We start from the raw sequence: 22,806 nt of genomic DNA, 5'->3' as shown, positions 1-22,806 counted from the left end.
GCCAACTCCCTGCTGTTTAGATCTCAACTAAAATGTTTCTTCCTCATCACATCACACTATTGTACTTTTCTTCACAGTACATATCCCTACTAAATCGTATTTTCTTATTTTCAAATGCCTACCCTTCCCCAATAGTAGCCAACATTTACTGAGTACCAGGCATTAGTCTAAGGGCTTTGAGTATATTAACCCTCCCTTAGTCCTCATAACAACCTTTTGAGGTTGGTGGTATTATTATTAGCCTATTTTACAGGTGAAGAGATTGTGGTAGAGACAAGCTAAGTAAAATATGCAAGATCACAAAGCTAGCGAGTGAAGAAGCCTAGATTTAAACCCAGGGAGTCTGGCTGCAAAGACTGTTCAATGACTACGCCATATGCCAGTAGGAAAAGCCCCTGACCCTTTCTGTCTCCTTCATTGCTGTTTCTCCGGTAGCTAGAACAGTCTCAATAAATGAGCCAACTTAATGTTTGTAATAATTTGTATTAATAAAGATTTTTATCACGTGGTCATAAAATACTATGGCAGCAATGTTTAACTAAAAGGAACTTTGTTACAATTCCACTCATATTTTCTCTAAATATATTTAATATAGAAAGTCTGGTCCTCTGATCCCATTTATTCTATTATTAACAAAAATCACCAGTTCTTTTGTTTTAGTAACCATTAGCTTATAAGATTCTCATTTCTTCAGTTAGAGAAATTACATTCCATGATAAACATTTCCAGGTAAAAAGGGTGTAACAGATAAGTTACATAAAACCATGCAAGGGCATGTAAAACGTCAATAAATAAAGTTCTGTAATGTTAAATAAAGCTGGGGTTCTCCAATCTGTCTGCAGACTCTGACACACATGCACATACATAAGGCTTCACCTTGGACAGAAGTTCAGCTGTGGCCAAGGTCTAAGTGCTTGGTTCTTAGGCATTAACTCATCTGAGCTTAGGTTGCTTCTCGTCAGAATCAATTGAAGCAAACAAGACAAAGCTTTTCTTCAAATCTATAGTAGTTGTTTCTATCCTATATAATAAAGAGGTAATATGCAAATTGACTGTCATGCCCTTGCACAAGATGGCCACCCCCACGTGATCACAAGATGGCCACCCCCATGTGGTCACAAGATGGCCACCACAAGATGGCCGGAAGGGGAGGGCAGTTGTGGGCAGTCAGGCCAGCAGGGGATGGCAATTAGGGGCGACCAGGCTGGCAGGGGAAGGCAGTTGGGGGCAACCGGGCCTGCAGGGGAGGGCAGTTGGGGGCAATCAGGCCAGCAGGGGAGGGCAGTTTGGGGTGATTGGGCCAGCAGGGGAGCAGTTAGGCATCAATCAGGCTGGCAGGAGAGTGGTTAGGGGGCAATCAAGCTGGCAGGCAGGTGAGCAATTGGGAGCCAGCAGTCCCAGATTGTGAGAGGGATGTCTGACTGCCGGTTTTTCAAATGGCCACCCCCACGTGATCACAAGATGGCCACCCCCATGTGGTCACAAGATGGCCACCACAAGATGGCCGGAAGGGGAGGGCAGTTGTGGGCAGTCAGGCCAGCAGGGGAAAAACCGGCAGTAGGACATCCCCCGAGGGGTCCCAGATTGGAGAGGATGCAGGCTGGGCTGAGGGACACCCCTCCCCACCCCCCCAGTGCATGAATTTCATGTACCGGGCCTCTAGTTAGTTCAAAATAGCCTTTATTCTTATTATAAATAAGAATTTATTGAGAACCTGTATTTGGTTTTCTGCTGTGGTGTTTACAGAAGCTTTCTGTGAGAAAACTTACCCTTTCAGGCCTTATTTTAGATTCACAGATGTTCAACGCTTATGATGTACTTTGGAGAACATGTAGCCCAACTAACTCCTTTCACACCTGATGAAACTAGACCCACAGAAATTATCAAGTGACCGGCTCAAGAACATCAAAATTAGATGGCAGATTCCTCAATTCCCAATCAAGCACTATTTCCAACACAATGCCAATGATTCAACGAGTGTTTAGTCACCATGCCATATGCCTGGGTCTTAGAAGAAAAGTTTTCTGATAAACCAAACTACTTCAACACAAGTTTATTGAGCAACTGTTATTTTATCAGTGTTGGGTTCAATTCTCCATTGAGATCCATGTCCTGATTTAAATGCTTCAATCATTTGCTGGATTAAAGAGGTTATTTGAGGTTTGGTTACCCTTCAAAGGGATATCAATCCAACCATATCAATAATCACTTTGAACATCAATGGTCTAAATGTACCAATTAAGTCACAGATTGTTAGAACTCATCTTAAATACTTCTTCCTCACCATATCACAACACAAGACCCAACTGTATGTTGTCTACAAGAAAACCACTTTGAATATAAAGACACATAGATTATGTGGAGCAATGGGAAATGTCATTACCTGCTGGTGGAAATGAAGAATGGTACAGCCACTTTGGGAGACAGTTTGTCAGTTTCTTACAAAACTAAATATACTTTTATCATGTGATGCAGTGAGTGTACTCCTTGGCATTTACCCAAAGGAGTTGAAAACTTACGTCTACACAAAACCTACACACAGATATTTATAAGGTACCCATACTACCTATGATGTGGTATATGTAGTGTTATTGAGAGCAGACTTGAAATAGTTGTAAATGTATATTGCAAACTCTAGGGCAACCACTAAAAAAGGTTAAAAGAAAAGCATAACTTATATGCTAAGAAAGCATTTTAAAACCACAAAGGAAGCAAAAGTGTAGAAGGAAAAATAGGGTAAATAACAATGGCAACAAATAGAAACCAGTAACAAATATGCGAGATATTAATCCAACCCTGTCAATAAGCACTTTGAATGTCAATGGTCTAAATGCACCAATTAAAAGACAGACTGTCTGAATGCAAGAAAAGCCAAGACTCAGCGAATGTTCCAAATTACTGGACCTGTGACACCTACCAACTTCCAAGGGCAGAAAACAACTTTAACTTCTTCTGTCAACTGGCCAGGGGGTCAAACTTTCCTTTTTTGAGCCCTTTGGCCAACATTCCACAGCACTTTTAAGCAACACTGAGAATATACTGTTTTCCTAAGGTGTAGTTTGGGAGCTTACAGATTTGTGTGTTTTTTTAAGGATGAGCACCACAACATTATTATCAGACTATTTTTTTTTCCAAGCCTGTTTTTATTTTCTTTGTAGTTTTTATTTAGAAAGGGTTCTTCTTAATTATGCATGGCTTTATTGTGACCACATCAATGGGTTTCTTATTGATTTATCATGAATCACTCCTCTCCTTGGCACAGGGTGGAGTGTTTATAACCATCATTATATCTGTTGCTATTATTCCATTAACTACGGCATTATTACTAATTATAATAGGAAACTAGCTAGAATGGTGACTGTGTTGGCTGGGGAGAGAGCAGCGAACTTCGGGTGCAGAAACACTGGTCTTATTCTCGTCTGCCATGCTTAGCTGCCCTGTTTTCAGTTGATCACATTGTCCTTTGAGATATTCAGGGACAATGTTGCCTGAGCAGTAGTTTATTTTCATTTACATTACTTGCATGGATTTAGAGATACAGGAATTTCTTCAGAGTCACATTAAAATAATAATTTAGACAATATGTCAAGTGGGTTCCTAGATTTGCCTCAGAACAAGTCACTTAAATTCTGACTCAATTTATAATATATGTCTTCCTACTGGTTCTTCAAGAAAACAAAGAGTCTGAAAATGACTCTAAATTATTCAAAATAAAATATCCAAAAATTGAATTTGAACAATTAAAATTAAAGTGATGTCATTGCATTTTATCATATAGGATTTTAATTATAAAAAATTATTTTTACATGTTTAGTCACCACTTTCAAATATATCTTCCTAAGTTTCCCCTGATAACCATTTGTGTGTATTAACAAACCTAAGAACTAACTCCAAACAATCATGCAGCTTCTCGTCCCCTTTTCTCTCAGCAGAAATCAAGTACTATTTCCTGAGAAACCAATGCTCAATGAAGGAACAAAATAGTACTAAGGCATGGGGTTTCAATGGTCCTGTTTCCTGAAAATAATAGGCCTGTCCAGAATATTTATACGTGTACTCATTCTAAATGTTGTAAAGAGGTGTACACATGCATATGTGCATGTGCGTGTGTGTTATAGCATAGAGCTAACGGTGTTGCTCCCCTTTAAGGAGAGTGGGAAACTTTATAATATAATAACTTGCTAGGAATGTATTTGTGTAATGGAATGTGAAATTAAGGTATATGGCCATTGCCATTAGCCTCCTACACGGTCCCACTTCTAGATCTATGAGCCAACTCCTCCTTGCAACGGTCATAGCATAAGTAATCCTGAAGCAAGCAGCTCTGACTACCGGGCGACCTTTCTCTGCGTGCAAGCACTTCCCGTGAGCACCCACAGGCAGAGCCTGAAACTAGGAGTCACCCAGACACAGAGCAAAGGATTAGAAGGCCAGGCCCTTAGCCTGGAGGGGCTTTCAATCTCACTGGGAAAAGATAAGATCTTACATATTCTTGTCATATCTTAAGAAACATTATGAAACCACACATGTCAACAAGTGTAATTTTTTTTTCAGTTGAAAAATGTAATTGTTGGAGCAACTCAGACTCAGTATAATCTGAGCAGAATGGAATTGATTTTTTTTTTAAATTTCTTAAAGGAGAAGGCTTTATGTTGGTTATGCAGCAGAGCAAAGAGACCTCCTTTCACTAAAATCAGAGCATTGTTTGCCTATTCTGACATGTGACTGTGTCATATTTGCAAGATGTCATTGCCTCCAGGAGACTAAAAGCTTCCTGAAGGAGAGACAATGTCTTCTGTTCCCTTCTATTCACTGCCTCCCTGGGTACCCTTCAGGTGTAGACCTAGTATTTGTTGAGCTGACCTGAAATGATTGAAGTGAATTAAAATTAATTCTTTCCAGGTAGGAAGGAATGAGAGAAGCCACTAATATATTGGGTGACATTATACACATCCACAAAATTCCTGAGAGCGAGATACTATTACCGGAATTAAATAAGATAATGTTAACAGGATTAACTATAAATGATCCTACCTGAAACTAAAAAATCAGTAAAAGTGAAAAAATGGAAGACATGCAGCTTCACAGAGTGGCCGATGTGAGAAACAGGGCAACATGGTTACCAACGGCCAAGGCCGCTTCAGGGGCCCTCACAGAGGCCGGGAAGAAAGGAGCTCGGTTCTGGGTTCCGGCATTCAGAGGGACCCTGGCAAACTGCAGTGCGCCCGAGACCATGGAGCAGGATGGTGAGGTGACAGAAAACCCTATCGTACAGCAAGGATCTAGAAAGGGGAGAGGATGGGGGAGTCTAGGGAGAAAAAAAAAAAAAACAGCCTGAAGATAAGACTGTTTGAGAAATGATCATTGTCAAAACGAGATCTTTTGCTTTGTTTTAGAGGAAGAGTTTTGCTTCAGTGTACAGCCCCGTTGATATCACTTCTATCGTTTCCTCAGAAAAGACTTTGACACTTTATTACATGATGGCTATAATTAATGTCAGACTCTAATTTAGAAATAAAAAAATTCTATTTGATCACTTGGTTGCAAGCTGGACCTGAAGTATGCTCTGGCATTATTACTAACTGTTAGCAGCAAGTTCTGGAAACAGATGCAGGCTGGATATGTGCTCTAAATATGAAACACATTGCAGAGAGGCTTGGAGATAAAAATACATACTGCTTATGCACACTCTTACTGTGCTATTTCCTGTCCTTATCAGCAACCAAAGTTCCTCTGGTTTTGCTCTTTCTTTGTTGTTCCAGGTGAACAAGCTGTTCTTTCTTCATTTGTCCCCCCTTTTTTTTTCTCTTCTACATGCTCATCTTCCTTTTTTTCTACTATATTTGTTTCATTAACCATGAACTGAGCACCTCCTATGTGCTAGAAACTGTGCTAGGGTATAAGGATTCAAGAATAGGTAAGGCAGAGGCACAGGCACAGTCCCTGAGAAGCAAACTCCTAAAAGGGGAAAAGCATGCGGTCAAACTATGATACTGAAGGCGGGTATGTACACAGGCGAGGGTGTCCCGCGTACAGAGGTGAGAAATGAATATACGGAGATGAGAGAGAGATTTGCTGTGAGGAAAGAGGTGGCTGGGAAAGGGATGCCTGAGAAGGCTCGGCAGGGCCCTGCCCCCGGATGCAGCCACTGCACTGGCATGGAAGAGTGAACCAGCTCCACACACTTGAGGCGCGCCAGGCATCCCTAAGAGAAAGGAGAGTCCTCTACCCAGGAGAGCTGACTGTACTATTTGGGGAGGCAGCGAAGTAGCCACATAAATGGGTTGTTCTTTTTAGCTGGGTCTGTGCTGCACTTGAATTGATATGAATGACCACCTAAAGGTAAGCGTTTAGTAATTGGTCTTATGGGCAAAACTAAAGAAACGATTTAATCAAAGAATGGGCCAATGATATGGAAAACTATCTGAGGCGCGTACACGGGCGACAACTGCTGGGCGGAGGAAATGTTTCCCAGCAAGGAATGCATGAAATACTTTCTGAAAAAGAAACATCGCTGACACAGTCAGGGACAAAAGGAAATAGTGCGGTGGTATTCCCAGTGTGGGGAGAGCAGTCTTGATGTTTTCAAAAATATCAGAACATCCCTACAATGGAATATTCAGTGGCATTAAGAAATGAGCTATCAAGCCATGAAAAGATAAGGAGGAAGCTTAAGTGCACATTTCGAAGTGAAAAGATCGAGACTGAAAAGTCTACATACTGTATGATTCCAATTATAGGACATTCTGGAAAAGGCAAAAATAAAGAGTCAGGAAAAAGACCAGTGGTTTCCAGGGGCTCGGAGGCACAGAGGGAAGGACAAATAGGGAGAGCTCAGGGGATTTTTAGGGCGATGAGACTATTCTGTATGACTCTGTAATGGTGGATGCATGGCATTTAATGCATTTGGCAAAACCCATACAAGTGCACAATGCTGAGTGAACCCTAATGTAAACTACAGTTAATAATAATGTACCAACGCTGGGTTATCAATTGTAACAAATGCATCACACAAATGCAAGAGGTTAGTAGTAAGAGAAAGTGGGAGGGGGGGGCGAGTTTACTAGTAGAATCTGTACACACATGCTCAAATTTTCTGTAAATCGAAAATGGCTCTAAAAATAAAGTATTAATTTCAAAACAAATGTATGTAATAGCATGCTTTTACTCTTTTGAAGTTAATGACACAACTTAGTTTCTCACAGGCATTTATTAGGTAAGAGAAGCTTTCTTTCCCCAAAGTCCTTAGAACAACAAATGCCTGGACAGACACCATCTTAGTCCTTGCAGAACCTCTGAGGCGCGTGCACGGGCAATTCTGAGTAGTCACTTACGTGAGACGGTTGAGGCACAACAAACACCCCGACACGTCAGAGAATAGTGCAAAGAATCATCAGTGACAATGAAACTAAAACTCGGGTTTCCTCGGTTACATTGCCTCCACCCTCTTCTCGGATCCCAGTGAACCACAGAAGCCACTGTGTCATCAGAAAAGTAACTTTAATACTTTTGGCAAGGTGAGGTTCAAGCTTCCAGGTCTCCTTTTAAGAAAAGAGAGGGACTGCGGCAAGTCTTTCAATCCAATTCCTAACCAGGTCTCTGCCGTCCCCGCATAAGCATGATTCCTTTCACTACTGAATCCTTTCTCCACGTGTGGGTGCTTATACACGTATCAAAGATAAATCCTCACCAAAAACATCTGACAAGAACCACGCAGAAAATCAGCGTCAAACCATGTACACGCATTTCATCCCGAGCTTTGGTACCTCGGTCTAGCTACAAATAACAGGAACCCGTCACACAGCCAAGTTTAGTCAGCTCTGCGAGCTGGGCCAACTATCCCCAACTGACCTAATCGGAATGGAAATCACTTCTTGGGTTCTCAGCTCTAGTAACTCAAAAGTTACAACAAACTGGGGTCCAGGTACACCCTGAACCTGGGCCCACGGCAATAGGATAAAGACATCCTCTGCTCATGCCAGAAGGTAGTTCAACTTACAGAACGCAAAAGTAACCCAACAAGCCACAGTCCATAGAACAGAGAAGAATAGTGAACATTCAGTTGGTAACACAGGACTTGCCTTTGTTTAGGCTTCATTACATTTAATATCTTCCCCTTCTGTGGCTTTAAACAGAGAACTTCTTCAAAATAAAAGTGGATCCTGTTAAATGTAATCACTCGCCCGTGGCTGCTGTGGCAGAGGTGTGTCTATCAAACAGGTGGCTCTTAATAAAGGAAGGGTCCTATAGTAAAAAGTGGATGTTCTGCTGTTCTATTGTAGTGGCTTCAACGTTCTGGTTTTTGGTATTAGTTGCGGGAGTTTTCCTTTTAACCTCTCTTAGGGCACCACTCCCTCCTATGTCCTGGCTATGTCCACGTGTACGCGGCACATTACTGAGGCTGCTGGTTTCAAACCTTGATTCAGGGGACTTGATAAGAACTCAGTTATAAGGGTCATTTAAAAATGAACTGCATCAATCCCCACTGGTTTTTAAATTACATGAAACCATCATCCCAATATACCTTTAATGATAAAAGGAGGGGTTTTTTTCCACTAGCAATTTCTAGATTTTGTGGTAGCAATAAAATAGTTTTAGTCATTTTATTTATTACACTAATGCCCATTCTGCTGACCTTTGAAAATATTATAGTTTAGCGACCAAGAGTCATAAAAACAGAGACCTCTTTAATGTCCTGTGTAGTTAAGTGGAATTTTTTGATATTTAAATGTCTTGAAAGAAATTCAAGACTATTGGCTTACACAAAACAAATAACCTTCAGAAAGATTATAGTTCTTAACTGTCTTGTGTAAAAAGGCCCTACAAATGCAGAGAAAAATCATCCATATATGTATTGGCCTCTGAGAGTAAGTGACCCAGGCAGAGAACACGTAGGCCCTTCCCTTGAATCTCATTCCTGTGTCCTAAGTCTCCAAGAGACCTCCAGAAAGCATCAGAGAGGCCCCAGGCACAGTGGCCAAGACCACAGAAAAAAATACCGGTGTCTCTCCCTTCTACCTCGTGGATGCCAAAAAGGGATGCAGACTTGGCCTCATCTGAGCTACTTCACGCAGGTGGGTGGGGCGGAGGGGGGGGGGTGCAGGGTGGGGTTATTTTCGATGAACCAACTCCTTTAGCAGGCTGACAACAGCTCACCATCTGACCTGCAAGTCAAAAAAGCAGACTCGATACACAGCTGTGCTTCTTTTCACGGTAGGATAATTACATAAAATATATTTTGAAAGTCAGTGAGGTTTTATTCACACAGTGTTTGGTAATGACCTACTGAAAAGTAATTACAATCTTTGTGTCAAGCCTCACAAGTGCTCTGAACATCATAAATGCCATGGGAGATAACATGATTACGATGATAAAGACGGGCCGTGGTTAGGGTGGCTGTCAGCTTCACTGGTCCTCGCCTTGCCAGGCTTGCTCTTTAACTTCGCCTACCTCTGCATAGTGAATATTCTTTTAGGAGCGTATAGGATAAAACGAGATAATGTGCAAAACCACTCGAGGCAGGGTGCTACTGAAATACAGATTACTTTGTGATGAGGCCACAATTACCACAGTAAGTGTGGTGGGAACGGAGGGCCAATCCCTACAGGGCTGCTTCTGCGCTGTAATGCCTCGTTATGATAAGGTAGACGCTATTAGTCCATTACACGACAATAATGTATTGGGCAGTCATAACCCTACACATGCTGCTATTATTCCTGTTATAATACTTCAGGCTATTCAAGGTTAAGAAAATGTTTCCTGAAGTTTGTATTGTAACTATGAGCTTCGAGACACCTGGTTGTGTATCATTCTTTGCAACAGAGATTGTGGGTAACATACCATTATAATATTATTTTACTTACACCTTGCTTCCATAAAGGATTTGTGGAAGACTAAAGAAACTATATAATATAATATCATTGTCATTCATTAAGTTCTGGAATTTGTATCCATACTTGAAACATTACTCATAAGAAAGGATACCAAAAAAGCAAGTTGTAAAATCAGATCTCTGAAGGTAATTAAATAGATTAAATTATGCCTTTCTTTGTCATGGTCTTTTAGGATGAAACAGAGTTTCTTTAGGAACACGTCTTTCAGAGAGAGCCTTCTGGTTGCTTTTATTCCTATGCTCTCTCAGAGAAAAACATTATCGAGCCCAGTGACATGTAAGTATAACTTAACATTTTCTATTTTCTAAGATATAATTGAATAGTTATTTTCTTTAGTCTTTACTGGCTTTATGTGAATGGCTCCCAATTGTTTTAGCTCTATAAATATTTCTGGTAAATCTGCAGAATAATAATGGTAATAACGACAAACATTTACTGAGTATTTCTATGTGCCAAGCACAGTATTAAGTGCTTTATGAATGCATATGAGTATTAACTCATGTCAAAGGTTTTTATTTCAAATATGCTCTGTGGTGACCCATTTTATAAAGCAAATAATACCCTCTGAAAGTTTAGATTGTTATCTACTTGATATATTTAAGCCAGGGCTCGCCTGCAAATTATATATAGACATACAATTTTTGCACAACAGTTCTAGCTCCAGAATATCAGCTACAATCTATTTAGCACATAATGTGTGTCAGGCCCATCCTAAGCACTTTACATAAAGCACCTCATTTAATCCACACAGTAACCTTAAAGAGAGAAATAGTATATCCCTATTTTACAAATAGTAAAACTGGGTTTCAGAGAAGTAAGAAACGTGTCCTATAGGTGTATGAGCGAGGATTCCAGCCTGAGTCTGAACCTCCAATCCTATTCTTTCTCACCCATGATGCTGCGAGAATATTTTATGTATCCCTTCCTATTTGGGGATGAGAACTGATGACTCCACACGAAAACATGAAACTGGAAAGCACTGGAAGAGGTGAACACAGGACTGCTTGGCGATGGAGACGAACGTTAGCATTGCAGCTGTCCGTGTCACAGAGAACGCGGGCCTGGACCTTAGGGATAGCTACAGACATTGAGGGGGAAGATAATGAAACAGGAACCATGCACCCTGGCACCTAGGCCCCTAGGAGACAGGCCCCTCTCCACGGAGGTGCCTATGACTGGTCGCCAGGGCAGTGAGAAGGGTGCTCATCCCACGTAACTTGGTCCCTAAGCCCCGCAGGTAGCACGCTGAGCAAGGGCAGGTGGAGCAGGGTCCCTCCGGTTCCGTGACAGTCCACGCCTCGTTCTTGCTTCCTGCTTCCCCGTGTGCTGACCAAAGGGATTTTCTGTTCTCCTCACTTCAGTGTGTACACAGACCCTCCCAGCCTGGCATGGTGCGACTCTGCCAGTAACAACTCATAGACATGTTTGGGGTGGGAGGGAAAAGCTGGACTGAACTCGTTCTCAACCAGTTTAAAGCAGAGGCTCGTTCCTCCCTTCGGCCTCCTCTGTTTATGGACATGTTTCACGTCATGATCGGGAGATAAGACTCAAAATAACCTGGCTGTCCTACGTGACACGTGCAAAGGAGAAACACTTCTCAGGGTGATTTTCGATGGCTTCCCCGCTGAATTCACATACAGGCAGACTCAGTAAGAAAGAGTGGAGGGGAGGGGGGGTCCCCTAAGGCTGCCGCCAACTCCCCGAGGCTTTCCCTCTCACAGCTGCCAGGGGACAAATGGCAAACCTGCCTCAGCCACAGAGGGAACCCAGAGGACCCTGACAGAAGCAGGCTGGCACCAACCCGTCCTGACACAGTGTCGCGTCGGCCTGTGCAACACAGAACACCCAGAATGACACACAAGAGGGGTGACCAGAAGGGACCCGACACCGTCCAACACTGTCTCTGGCGCCACCCCAGCCTGCCTCATCATAACCCTGTGCCTTCCTTGTCCTTTCCTGTGTCTTTAATCGGCATTTGCCTGGAGGAGCCAGTCATTCCAATCAAGGGAAATGATAGCTAAGATTCTGCACGCGGCACCATTCCCCAGTCAAGAGCATGTGACTCGGGAACCCGGCAGTCAGAATGAAAGGCGTGGCACGGTTCTCCCTCCATCCCGTCTTTGCCTACTCACCCCCACGGGAGTCCATCTGTGGCAGGAAAGGTGAGGGCCCTGGGACCAGAGAGCCCTGGCCTGCTATTTGCTGGAGAAGCAAAGCCTTCCCTCCTCCCCAGTTGAAAGAAACAAAGGAGACTGAACTAATCAAAACCTGCAAGCCTGCTGGTGGAGCTTCAGCTTGGCAGTGGTGCAACTCAGCGGAGTGAGTAACGGCGTCGAGCTTTGCGGAAAAGGAGAGCAGGAGAGAGACAGAGACAGAAACACAAAGAGAGAGAGAGAGAGAGAAAGGCATTAACCTGGCCAGGAGTCACACAGGTGCCTGGAGCCCGACCGCTGAGCAGTGTCTGACCTGTAGGATCTGACTATGTGCCCTGGAGGCGACTATTTCTGGGGCGGGCAATGCCGTAGTATGTGCGGTGGGGGTGTGCTGAGAGATTTATTTCTTATTCACAGGACTCACGGGGCTGGCCGAGAGCTGTTAGGTGGACTTGTGAGTTGGAAGTCTTCGTGGACACGTCCTGGCTCTCTACGAGGGATTCTCCACGATGGAGAGGCCGTGGACCCCACGCACTCCCACCGCGAGCCACAGGTCTCTGCGGCGCCTTTGGCAGAGTGGACGTGTGAGCACTGGGGCCGCCACACGGAGAGCGATAGCACTGCGCTCTGTGGTTCACAGAAAGCCTGCCCTGGGCGGAGCTGGCCGCTCAGAAGCCACGCGTGGCCTTTTAAGACTCTTGCAGGCCTCACTGCACCTCAAGTAACTAGTTTGTGAAAAGGATCTTAAGTGTGCAGCTGCTCTCTCCTGAAGCTGGTTAGCTTGGACTCCTGGGACTTAAAAGCCTTTAGAAATGGGGGGGCTGTGCCATCCCTCTGTCATCTGGCTCACAGGCAGGTGTTAGGAAAAGAAAGGAACAAGCAGAGGAGGGCCTGGCAGGAGACCCTCAGGAGAAGGCCCTGGTGATGAGGGGCTGGGCCCACCAGGGGGTACAATGCAGCAGGACGCAAACTGGTGGCATGCAATCTCCTTAGGAAATGTGCCATCTCTGGAGGGTTTCTGACTTAAACTGGGAGAATATGTGCTAACCCCCTAATTCAGAAGACCCGGTCTGCCCGTTGTCAAACCCTGGCCCACATGCGTCTGAGAGAGTTACTGTGAGCACGGGTAAGACAGACGTGGCCCATCCTGCAAGCCCACGCCCGCCCCCTGCACGGGAGTGAGTTTTGAGTTGAAGTGTGGTCTTTACCTGAAATACGCCTGGGCACGTCGGTGATGGCAGGGAGCCCGGTGCCCCGTGTGGAAGACAGCGGGGTGGTGGAGTGAATGGACGGGGAAGTCATCTGGCTCAGGTAGGAGGGGTAAGACTGGTCATAGGACCACGGTGGGGAAGACTGTGCCTGCCTGGGGTCTGGGAAAAAGAAAAAAATCTTTAGTATACCAGCTGCTGTGACCTTAGAACACACAACCCAGACAGGATAAAACAGGGGGAAACACACACACACACACACACACACACACACACACACGCACGCACACGCACGCACGCACAAACACAGTCTATTTATTCCCTACAACCCCATCCCCTCAGGCCCTGAATAGCACAAAGCTAGACCGACTTTGGGTGTCAATAAAAGTAACAAAATGAATCACAGGGAAGGACGATTTGTCTCTCACATAAATACGTCTACTTAGGAAGTCTAACCGTCCTTAGAAAACAACCTGCTTCAGTTATCTTTGCAAAGCTGAATTCCATTTTATTTGCTTTCTGTACTTCTTCATTTACTCCAGCGAACATGTATTCCTTATTTCTTTTAGCGTTTAAAAATCCTTTGAACAATTAACTTAGTTAAGGAACAGGCAGACTGCTGCTTTCCACTGCGGCCTACCCAGCTACTCTCTCAGGCATGCTTTCCGGCTTTCATGGTGTGTGATGCCACCATGTTAGCACGGTTCGCTTTCTTCCCGGGCAGGTCGGTGGGGTGTCACCTGCTAGCACGGATGTGGGAGCAGAGATGAGAACAGGGTAAGGCAGCATGTGAGAAGAGTAGAATGGAGGGGAGCTGGTTATAGTATTCTCCTGGTAAAATGACTCCAGAAAATAACCTTTACCAAAAGGCAAAACTTAATTTCAAAGTCAGCTACTATGAAGAACTGAAGAGCTTCATCACCATCCAGACAATAAGAAAAATGATCCAAAACAGGAGAACGGGGACATGTCTTTAAACCTATTGGAATCTGTTTCAAAAAGGTGTCACGTGTTGGGAATGTGACCTAGTGTTACCTACAGTCACTGTAATAATAAAAATCATGGGCAGCCAACTTGTTAGGGTTCACTGCTGACCATCAATGATATGTTTGGGGGTATCTCTATGGAGTTTCTTGGAGGAACAAACTAAATCAAGGCCCAAGCGGATTTATCAAGAGCTTCAGTCTACATAAGAAAAAAAACGTAAATTTGCTCTATGTTTCCAGGGCGGAAAAGTGTATATTTCAAACTGTTTTGTTCTTACTTGAGGGCTAATCAAACAGAATCACAAGCACATTTCTCTTAACATTTTTTTTCTAATTTCAAACATTTTTGTTAATTTAAAAATGCTTGTTAATTTTTAAAATTCTAATATACCAGGCCATTCACAAGACAGCTTTATATATTAGAATATCTATGGATTTTGGAATGTTCAGAATTAGGTTCAGGCTCTGAGACTTCTACTTTCTAACTATAATCTTGGGTTAATTACTCAGTGACTCTGAGCCTCAGTTTTCTCATCTGTAAAAGAGGTAGAGGAATAATAATACCTAAATCACAGGGATGTGATGATTACAGGAGAAAACTATGAATAGAGGACTAGCATAGGAGGCACTAAGTAAGTATTAATTTTTATCTTTTAAAAAAACTCTTTGTAACACTAGGGTAGTTCCATGGTTAAAACACATCTGCATTGGAGTTAATAAATTTGCAATAGGTTTTAAATTATTCCCACATCACCTGTCAGCCTCTGAATATGAAAAGCTTATTTTTCAAAAATGATTAAAATACTTGGATAGTCAATTAAAGTTTATTCCTAAAAATAAAAATGAGAATAACAAGACAGGTTTTTCTGAGATGATTCCTCTTTTTAAATACTCTCAGTTTTTCTCCACAAAGTCGTTTAGTTTCAGCTATTTCTTGTTTATTTGTTCAGTTCAGAAACAATTTATTTAAAGACTGTCTAAATAGGACATACTTTTCTTGAGTCAAAATAATTAAATACATCTGGATATTTATCTGATATTTACTCTATCAACAAATATATAGAAAAATTTCATCCTATTCCATTTTAAGAAACATTTTTACCTGAGTTTGCAATTTGAATAAAAGTATATTAGTGTAAATGGTGACCATAAACTTTTCCTTCAGAAATCTAAAGGATGCTTGATTGTTAAAGTAATGAACCTTTGTACTTTAAAATGTTCAAGGCTGAGATTGTATAGATTGGCAGCATTTCAAATCTGAGTGAGTGGTCCTTGTTATGTATCTGATACTGACTTCCTTGCTTTAACCATTAATGTAATTCACTATTCAGAGAAATGGGAAATGATCTTCAGATGGGAAAAGACGCATTCCTTACAGCACCAGAAGCAACCTAATAAAGGCAAGGCCTTCTTTCAGGCAACATTTTCAGTAGACACCAGGGTCAAGAACCACAGAGCTGAGTTGGGCACAGAGGACTCACATTTGGGTTTGAGTTCTACTCTAATGTCACCAGATGACTTCCTGAGCAAAGTAGTGTGGCCTGAATGTCCATTCCTCTCCTGTGACATGCTGTCACCAGGAGTATTGGGGCGCCATGCCCCCAAATGGGAAAAAATACAAAGAACTGTAAAGAGTGACTAAAATTATTAAAGTTAAAGATATCACAGAGGAATTGGGGAACTTAACTTGGATGTAAGATACAGCCTTTCTCTTTAAAAAACAACAACAACAACAACAAAAAACAACTCTTGGTGACATAGGCTATTTGCATGGTTAAAACACGTCTGCATTGGAGTTAATACATTTGCTGTAGGTTTAAGATTAGTCTCACATAACCCAGTTCTCCTCGTGCAGAAAGGTAGCCCGGTGCCAGGAAAACAGTGAGGAAAGGATCTGAGTTGGAGTCCAGCTCTGCTCTTTATAAACTGTGTGACCTCAGCTGTGTTAGCATGCTCTCTGTACTTCAGTTTCCCCGCATGGAAAATGAGGCAGCATAACATGGTAAAGCGAATACAGCAAGGGGGGTTATGTGTACTTGGCTGGGTAGAGCTCCCCACTGCACTAACCAAAGCACTTAAACTTTAGGTGCCTCAATGGCTCATCTGGAAAATGAGAATAATGGTACTTATTAGGGTGGTTGTGAGCAGTACATGAACTAGTCATCTGACACTCCTGGCAATATTAAGTACATAATATCTAGAAGTGACTATTGATACCTGTAAAGGAATATAATGACAACTACTATCATTCTGTTTACAAAATTAGATGAGATAATATAAGTAAAAGCATTTGAATAACTGGAAAGTACTATATTGAAACTTATTCTCTTTAGGAGGGCTGTGTGTTTCTATATGTTGCTGAGCTTTAATTTCCTCATCTGTGAAACAGGTTTGATAATATTATCTCAGAGAGTTGTGTAAGCATTAAATAATATAGAGTGGGTGCAAATCATCATTATCCAAAAAGTTAAAAATCTGACTCTAAACTATTCAGTGTGGCTGGGTTGCCTAGTGTTATTCGTGAAGATTTCCAAGGTCACATTCAGCATAATTCAGTATAATGCCTGGCACACAGTAGGTACTCAATGAACAACCAGTGAGTGAAGTTTCCACGGTGGCTTGAGTGAATAATGGAATTTTACAAGAAGTAGTAATTAGTCATTTTCTAACTTCCCCTATAAAGACAGTTGTGTCGGTGAGGTTTTAGCTTCTACATAAACTTCCTGACTGTCAGAACAGTCTATTAAAGGGTAGTTTTACTTAGTGGGGGTCCTTCCTGCAGATGTCCAAGATTAGCAAAAATAACTTCTCACTATCCCTGAACAACTGAGAAGATCTCTCTGCGTTTTTGGGGTGCTTTGTCTCTCAGAGGGCAAGCTGCAGTCCAGCCAATCTCTTTCAAGGACACCATCAACATCCTAAGATTCTATGATAATGACCTACTTAAGAAGAGTTACTAAAGAAAAGTAGAACACAAGAACTGCCATGTGGAGATCACTAGATTTTAGTATAAGTAATTTTAAAGGGGACAGCAATCTTTTAAAAAAATTTTTTCAATTACAGTTGACATAAAATATTATATTAATTTCAGATGTACAATATAGTGATTAGGCATTATATAACTTACAAAGTGATCCCCCCCAATAAGGCTAGTACCCAACTGACACCACATACAGTTATTACAATATTATTGATTATATTCCCTGTGTGGGACGGCAATCTTAACAAACAAGTAATGGTCTCTAAACACCCTGGGGCCAGTGGTCGGCAAACTCATCAGTCAACAGAGCCAAATATCAACAGTACAACGATTGAAATTTCTTTTGAGAGCCAAATTTTTTACACTTAAACTTCTTCTAACGCCACTTCTTCAAAATAGACTCGCCCGGGCCATGGTATTTTGTGGAAGAGCCACACTCAAGGGGCCAAAGAGCCACATGTGGCTAGCGAGCCGCAGTTTGCCGACCACGGCCTAGGCCTTCCCTAATATCCTGTGACGGAACCATCAGACATCAATCCCAGCTCCACCATTTCTGGCCTAGGTGATGTTGGACAAATTATATAACCTGCCTGAGCTTCCAGCTTCCTAATCTGTATAATGGAGATAGACCTCCCCACAAAAGTTGCTATGAAGAGTAAATGAGATAATGTAATAACAAACTTAGCACATGGAAGGAACCCAATCAATGGTCACCACTGTTAAAACTTACACTGAACCTTCATTCTGTATTTAGGTTTCCAGCCCACGAACTCTAACTCTAGCAGAGGACAATTTTCAGGAAGCTCCCTATAGTTTTGAAGTTCACTATTTGGAGAATATATCTGTGTTAGTCATGTCAGTAGCCATTGCAATCATTTAACCTTAATCATGTTCTTTCTTCGTCTTGGTTTATCCAAGACCAAGAAATCTTAATCTCTTTTAGTGTATTTTCTAAGACTGTACACTTTAACTTTTTTCAAAATGTTAGTGAAGAAAATATGGCTATAAAATATCTTGACTTCCAAATGCCCAATCACCAAGAAAATATCATTCAATTATAAATATACGATTACAGCACATTTGCTTTGTTGTAGACAATGATTCATGCTTATAGAAGAGAAAATTCAGCTCAACCTGATCTCATAAAGGATTTCTGATCTCAACTTCCTGAAGAAACCTGAGACTTCTGAGATTCACTCTTAACTTGGATGAGTCAGAGCAGGTGACAGATGTTTTTTAGGCATCACCAGTCAATCCCAAGGTTATTAATAGGGAAGAGTACAGGGCCCAGCTCTGAGACAAACCTACCAATTAACCACTAACAAACCAGAAACTGTCTTCATCTCAACCTCAGGCCCCACAGAGCCAGTATAATCCACTCTTTCACTCTGCCCATCCAGAGTTACATTGAATAGTTTGTCTTCTCCAGCCGGCAGAAATATGGAGGGCACACCATGTCCTACCACTCCAACATAAAAGAATATTCTTGATTTTTGTGTCTCAGGGGATAGAGGGGCCAATCATAGTCTTGATGCTACATCCCGGGTGGCTTTCATTAACTATAAGCACCCATAAGTTCTGAGAGGATAACTGAAATTTTCAAAAGAGATGAAAACTGATGTTAAATATGTTTATGGTGTTTTATAAACTATAACTCATTGTTTTTACATGGCAATCTTCAGAAACAGTATCAATGCTATTTTTATGACTATACTATAGAGATTCAAATATGACAATTTAAAAACAAAACCCTTGGTGTTGGGGTTTTATGTGCACATACACTAGTCCTTGGGAAAGCTGCATTATTAAATACCACATGAGCATTTCAGTAGAACTCCACCCCTATTTCTCCCCAAACGTCTCTCCTAGTGCCTAAAAAGGGGGATTTAAAGGGAAGTTGAACTGTAACAAACAGAGAAAAAATCAGGTCTTTCCTAGATTATGGGCCTGCTGTCTCACAGGCAGGATATGACTAATCAAAATGACTAAATGGGAAAGAAGAGAAAGAAGCAGTAGACCGAGGGCAGAGCAGAGCACCTAGGGAGCTTGGAGATAAAACCAATGAGAAAACAGCCCCAGTTCCACCTGTGAACGCATGCTAAGGACTACCACTGGGCACGGAAGGGCAGGCACTTTATTGGACACCTCAAATCTTCAACAGCACACTTCCCAAAGAAAACGTGGCTTCCTCTGTAAGAACAGACCAAATCTAGCTACTAAGAGTTCAACTTAAATAAAAAGCAGTCATTTGACCTAAGGAATCACTTCAGCAATCGTTCCAACTGAGGCAGAGTCTGTCAGAGACACTGCTACTCCCAAAACTGCATGGGACCACCCCACACAGCTTGTATTCTGAAAGGACACCGAAGTTCAGAGCCTGCCCACACTTGGCAGTTTCTCTCCCACCTCACTAAGTGGCGGGCAAGGCTCTGATTAGCTATCCCTTTCTCATCTACAAAGTACAAATGGTCACCACTGCCGCATGAACAGGACTTTTGAGGGGGAAACGTTTTACATGTTGTTCTGGTGAATCAGCAAATCATCCGTTTTTGTTGAGATAAACAGCTCCTGGATGCCCACATGGCAGTGTGATGTTTAAGAGACAGATAAGAAACAGAAGATATTTCTTGCCTTGAAAAATCTCACACCACCAGTTGGGGAAGTAGGACTAATAGATGTAAACAATGAACTCGAAACTTTCAAAGCATGTACTTGTATCTTTTAAAAAAGCTGTGAAGATAGAGATGAACCACAGAACACCAATGTCAGAGTGGACTTTGTATGTCCTTCCTCTAAGGTGGTGTTCCTTCAGCTTAGGCTGCCTGGAGATTGGTTGCATCTGCTTTCCATTCTATAAACCTCCAAAGCATAGAAGCGCAGAAGGCAACATGCCCAGGGGATGCTCAAAGATACTAATTGGGGGAGGGTCCCATCTCTCAAGTTGTCTTTGCATAAATGGAGACGACCGTTGACTTCCTCCTGTGAGTATGAGGAGAGCAAGCTCTCTTCTCTGGGTTGGACTAGAGCTGCTGAAGATTATAACTGGTCTGGGGAAAAGGAAGGAGTGGCTGGGCATTTTCTGAAGGGATATGCAGAGTCATGGGCTCTACGAGCAGCCATACTTGCAAATGACTGAAAACCTACATTTCATGTCTGCATAAGTGAACTCCAAACACTTGGGGTCATAATCAGAGAGGAATGGGGAGGGCAGATGGTTAGAAAAAAGGCACGCTAGGAAATGAACTGACTCCGGGAAGACCTGTAGAAGTCTTTCTTAATAAGTTTGAAGGGCGGGAGCGGGGGGCAGAGTAGTCAGAGAGCTTTACAGAGGCCCAGTGAAAGGTACGTGTAGAAACTCGGTGGTGGCTCCAAGCAGGCCCCCTTTTGTAAATACTTCGGTTAAACGTGTATGGGTGTGAAGAAGGGCCTGCCTTCCTCAGGATCACTCACAGCGAGGCACTGTGGACACGGCGCTGAACTCCATGCGGAGACGGAGAAAACAAGTCTACACGGCAGAGCCTGCACCAGCACCCAGAGGCTGCTTCCTGTTTGTGCTGCCAGCAGGCTTCTGAGTAGTGTGACTTCTGCCCAAGCTCAGTGTGCCTGCAGTGAGCACCTGCTACACTTGGGGAGCAGGGGCAACTAGAGAGATCCACATCTCCCCTTCTTCTCCTCCACCCCTGTGTTTCTCTTAATCAGTACTCATATCAGGCTCTCTAGACCTCAACTATTTCTTGAGAAAACTGGGGTATTTACAGTGAACAGAGTCTACTAGTTTAAAATCATGTATCTCAATTGCTACCAGGGTCAAGTAAAGTCAATACTATTAACAGAGAGAGGCAGAGTTACAGTTTCCTATCCTCAACTACTTCTGTCACATTACTGTCATTCATAATATATACTCACATTCACATGGACATTAATTCCCATTTCAAAACAACTTAGACTAAATACTAAATGTTAAAGTCTATGTCCTCTCTAATAACCTTTTTAGCTAGACTGGATTTTTCAATGAACTTTCTCACACTGACCAAGGTGGCTGACAGAATCATTTGGCAGAAAACCAACCCAACTGAGTCACAGAACTTTAAACTGAAATTTGAGGGGGGAAAAGGCAGCAAACTGGCTAAAATTGCATGCTATGTAGGGTATACCGGACATGACAACAGATTATGAGAAGAGAAACTTAGGAGACAACAGAAGGAAAGAGAATGAGAAGTGATAAGGATAGCCTAAGACATCATAGCCTGTAACAAAACGCTAAAAGTACAACCAGAGGGAAGTTGAACTATTAGGACAAGGTAATGAGAAAGGCCTTTCAAGTTTCTCCAACCTTTGGCTGAATGGAACTCATAACTCTTACAGAAAATGAAGGGATTTTTTGTTTTATTTAAAAGGAAAACCTAATAGAAGAAACAAGAGGTTATAGCACATGTCACACTTAACCTGGCCTGAGCCTTGGCCTAGCCTGGATCTCAGAAGTAAAGCCAGCAGAGTGGGGAATAAGCTACCCACAGGTAGAACCAGAACTTGAGATACAACTGGGATGTGGTACTGGCCAATGAAAGTGACTCTTAGTCCAAATCACAGTACTGAAATGGGTATAATAAATTCAGGTTCAAATCAGTTTGATATCAACATCCAAGGTGTTAAAGAAGGTCCCGGGCATGGTGAGTCCTGCTATTGGATAGATGATGCTGCCCCTGGTTCTAAGAATTGTCTCCCCATCATTCACCCATTCATTCAAACAAAATTTATTGTGTGTCTACCTGGTACTGTGCTTAGCACTAGGGATATTAATGCCCTCGTAGAGTTTTCAGTTTGGCAGGTGAGACTGATGTTAACCAACTAATCATCCAACTGTGATAAATGGAAAAAATGAGATAGATTAAACCAAAACTGAATGGTAAGCAGAAGTCTAGCAGATTAAGTAGATGAGGACTAGGAGAACTTAAGGAAAAGCAAACAGCGTGTGTCAAGTTCCTGGGACCAAGGCAGTATAGTTTTGGTCAGGCGGGGGTGGGGCGGGGGGGAGTTGAGAAAGCCGGTTTGGTTAGATTACTGACACAAGGTTCAAAATAGTATGACATGAGAAAGGGAGAGCAGGCAGAGAGGAGCCAGGCTATGCAGAACCTGCTGGGCCACACTGAGGGGCAATGAAAGGTCGCTGAGGTGTTTTTAAGTATGGCGTGACATAATCAGACATGCGGGTTTAAAATCTCCCTCTGACAGCATCATAATAGAAACAGGGCAGAAGTCCAGTCCAGGACTGGGCACATGGGGAAGGGTGTGGAGGGAAAACAGCAGTTGAAATGGACACAAGGGTGGTGCCCTCAGGAAACCGAGGAGCAGCTGAGGGCACTTAGCTGCCCCCACACATCATCTGACCTTGAAAATGAGGCTCCTGAGACGCCCCTGGCTGGATCAGGATTGACTCTGAATGAGCAAGGTAAGCCTGGGGTAATTGGCCTTGGGCCTGCAGCACTGAATTAGGCAGGCTCCACCTGGTACCTTCTGGCTCGGGGGTGAAGCCCAGACACCTGTACATTTAACGAGCTCCCCAGGTGATACTAATGTACAACCAAA

The 22,806-nt window shown here is 42.6% G+C and overlaps 1 protein-coding gene across 1 annotated transcript in view; it reads right to left on the bottom strand.

The window, feature by feature from the left end:
* The window catches only part of RUNX2 (RUNX family transcription factor 2), a 222,206-nt gene that overhangs the window by 18,823 nt on the left and 180,577 nt on the right, over positions 1 to 22,806 (bottom strand). The window contains exon 7 of the mRNA XM_008153225.3: positions 13,255 to 13,416. Within this exon, the coding sequence (XP_008151447.2) occupies positions 13,255 to 13,416 (162 nt within the window). The remainder of the gene's footprint in view (positions 1 to 13,254; positions 13,417 to 22,806) is intronic.

This window comes from Eptesicus fuscus, chromosome 10 (genome assembly GCF_027574615.1).
Source record: "Eptesicus fuscus isolate TK198812 chromosome 10, DD_ASM_mEF_20220401, whole genome shotgun sequence".
Taxonomy (NCBI): Eukaryota; Metazoa; Chordata; class Mammalia; order Chiroptera; family Vespertilionidae; genus Eptesicus; species Eptesicus fuscus.
The sequence above is the reverse complement of the archived record's forward strand: the minus strand, read 5'-3'. Positions and strand labels throughout refer to the sequence as shown.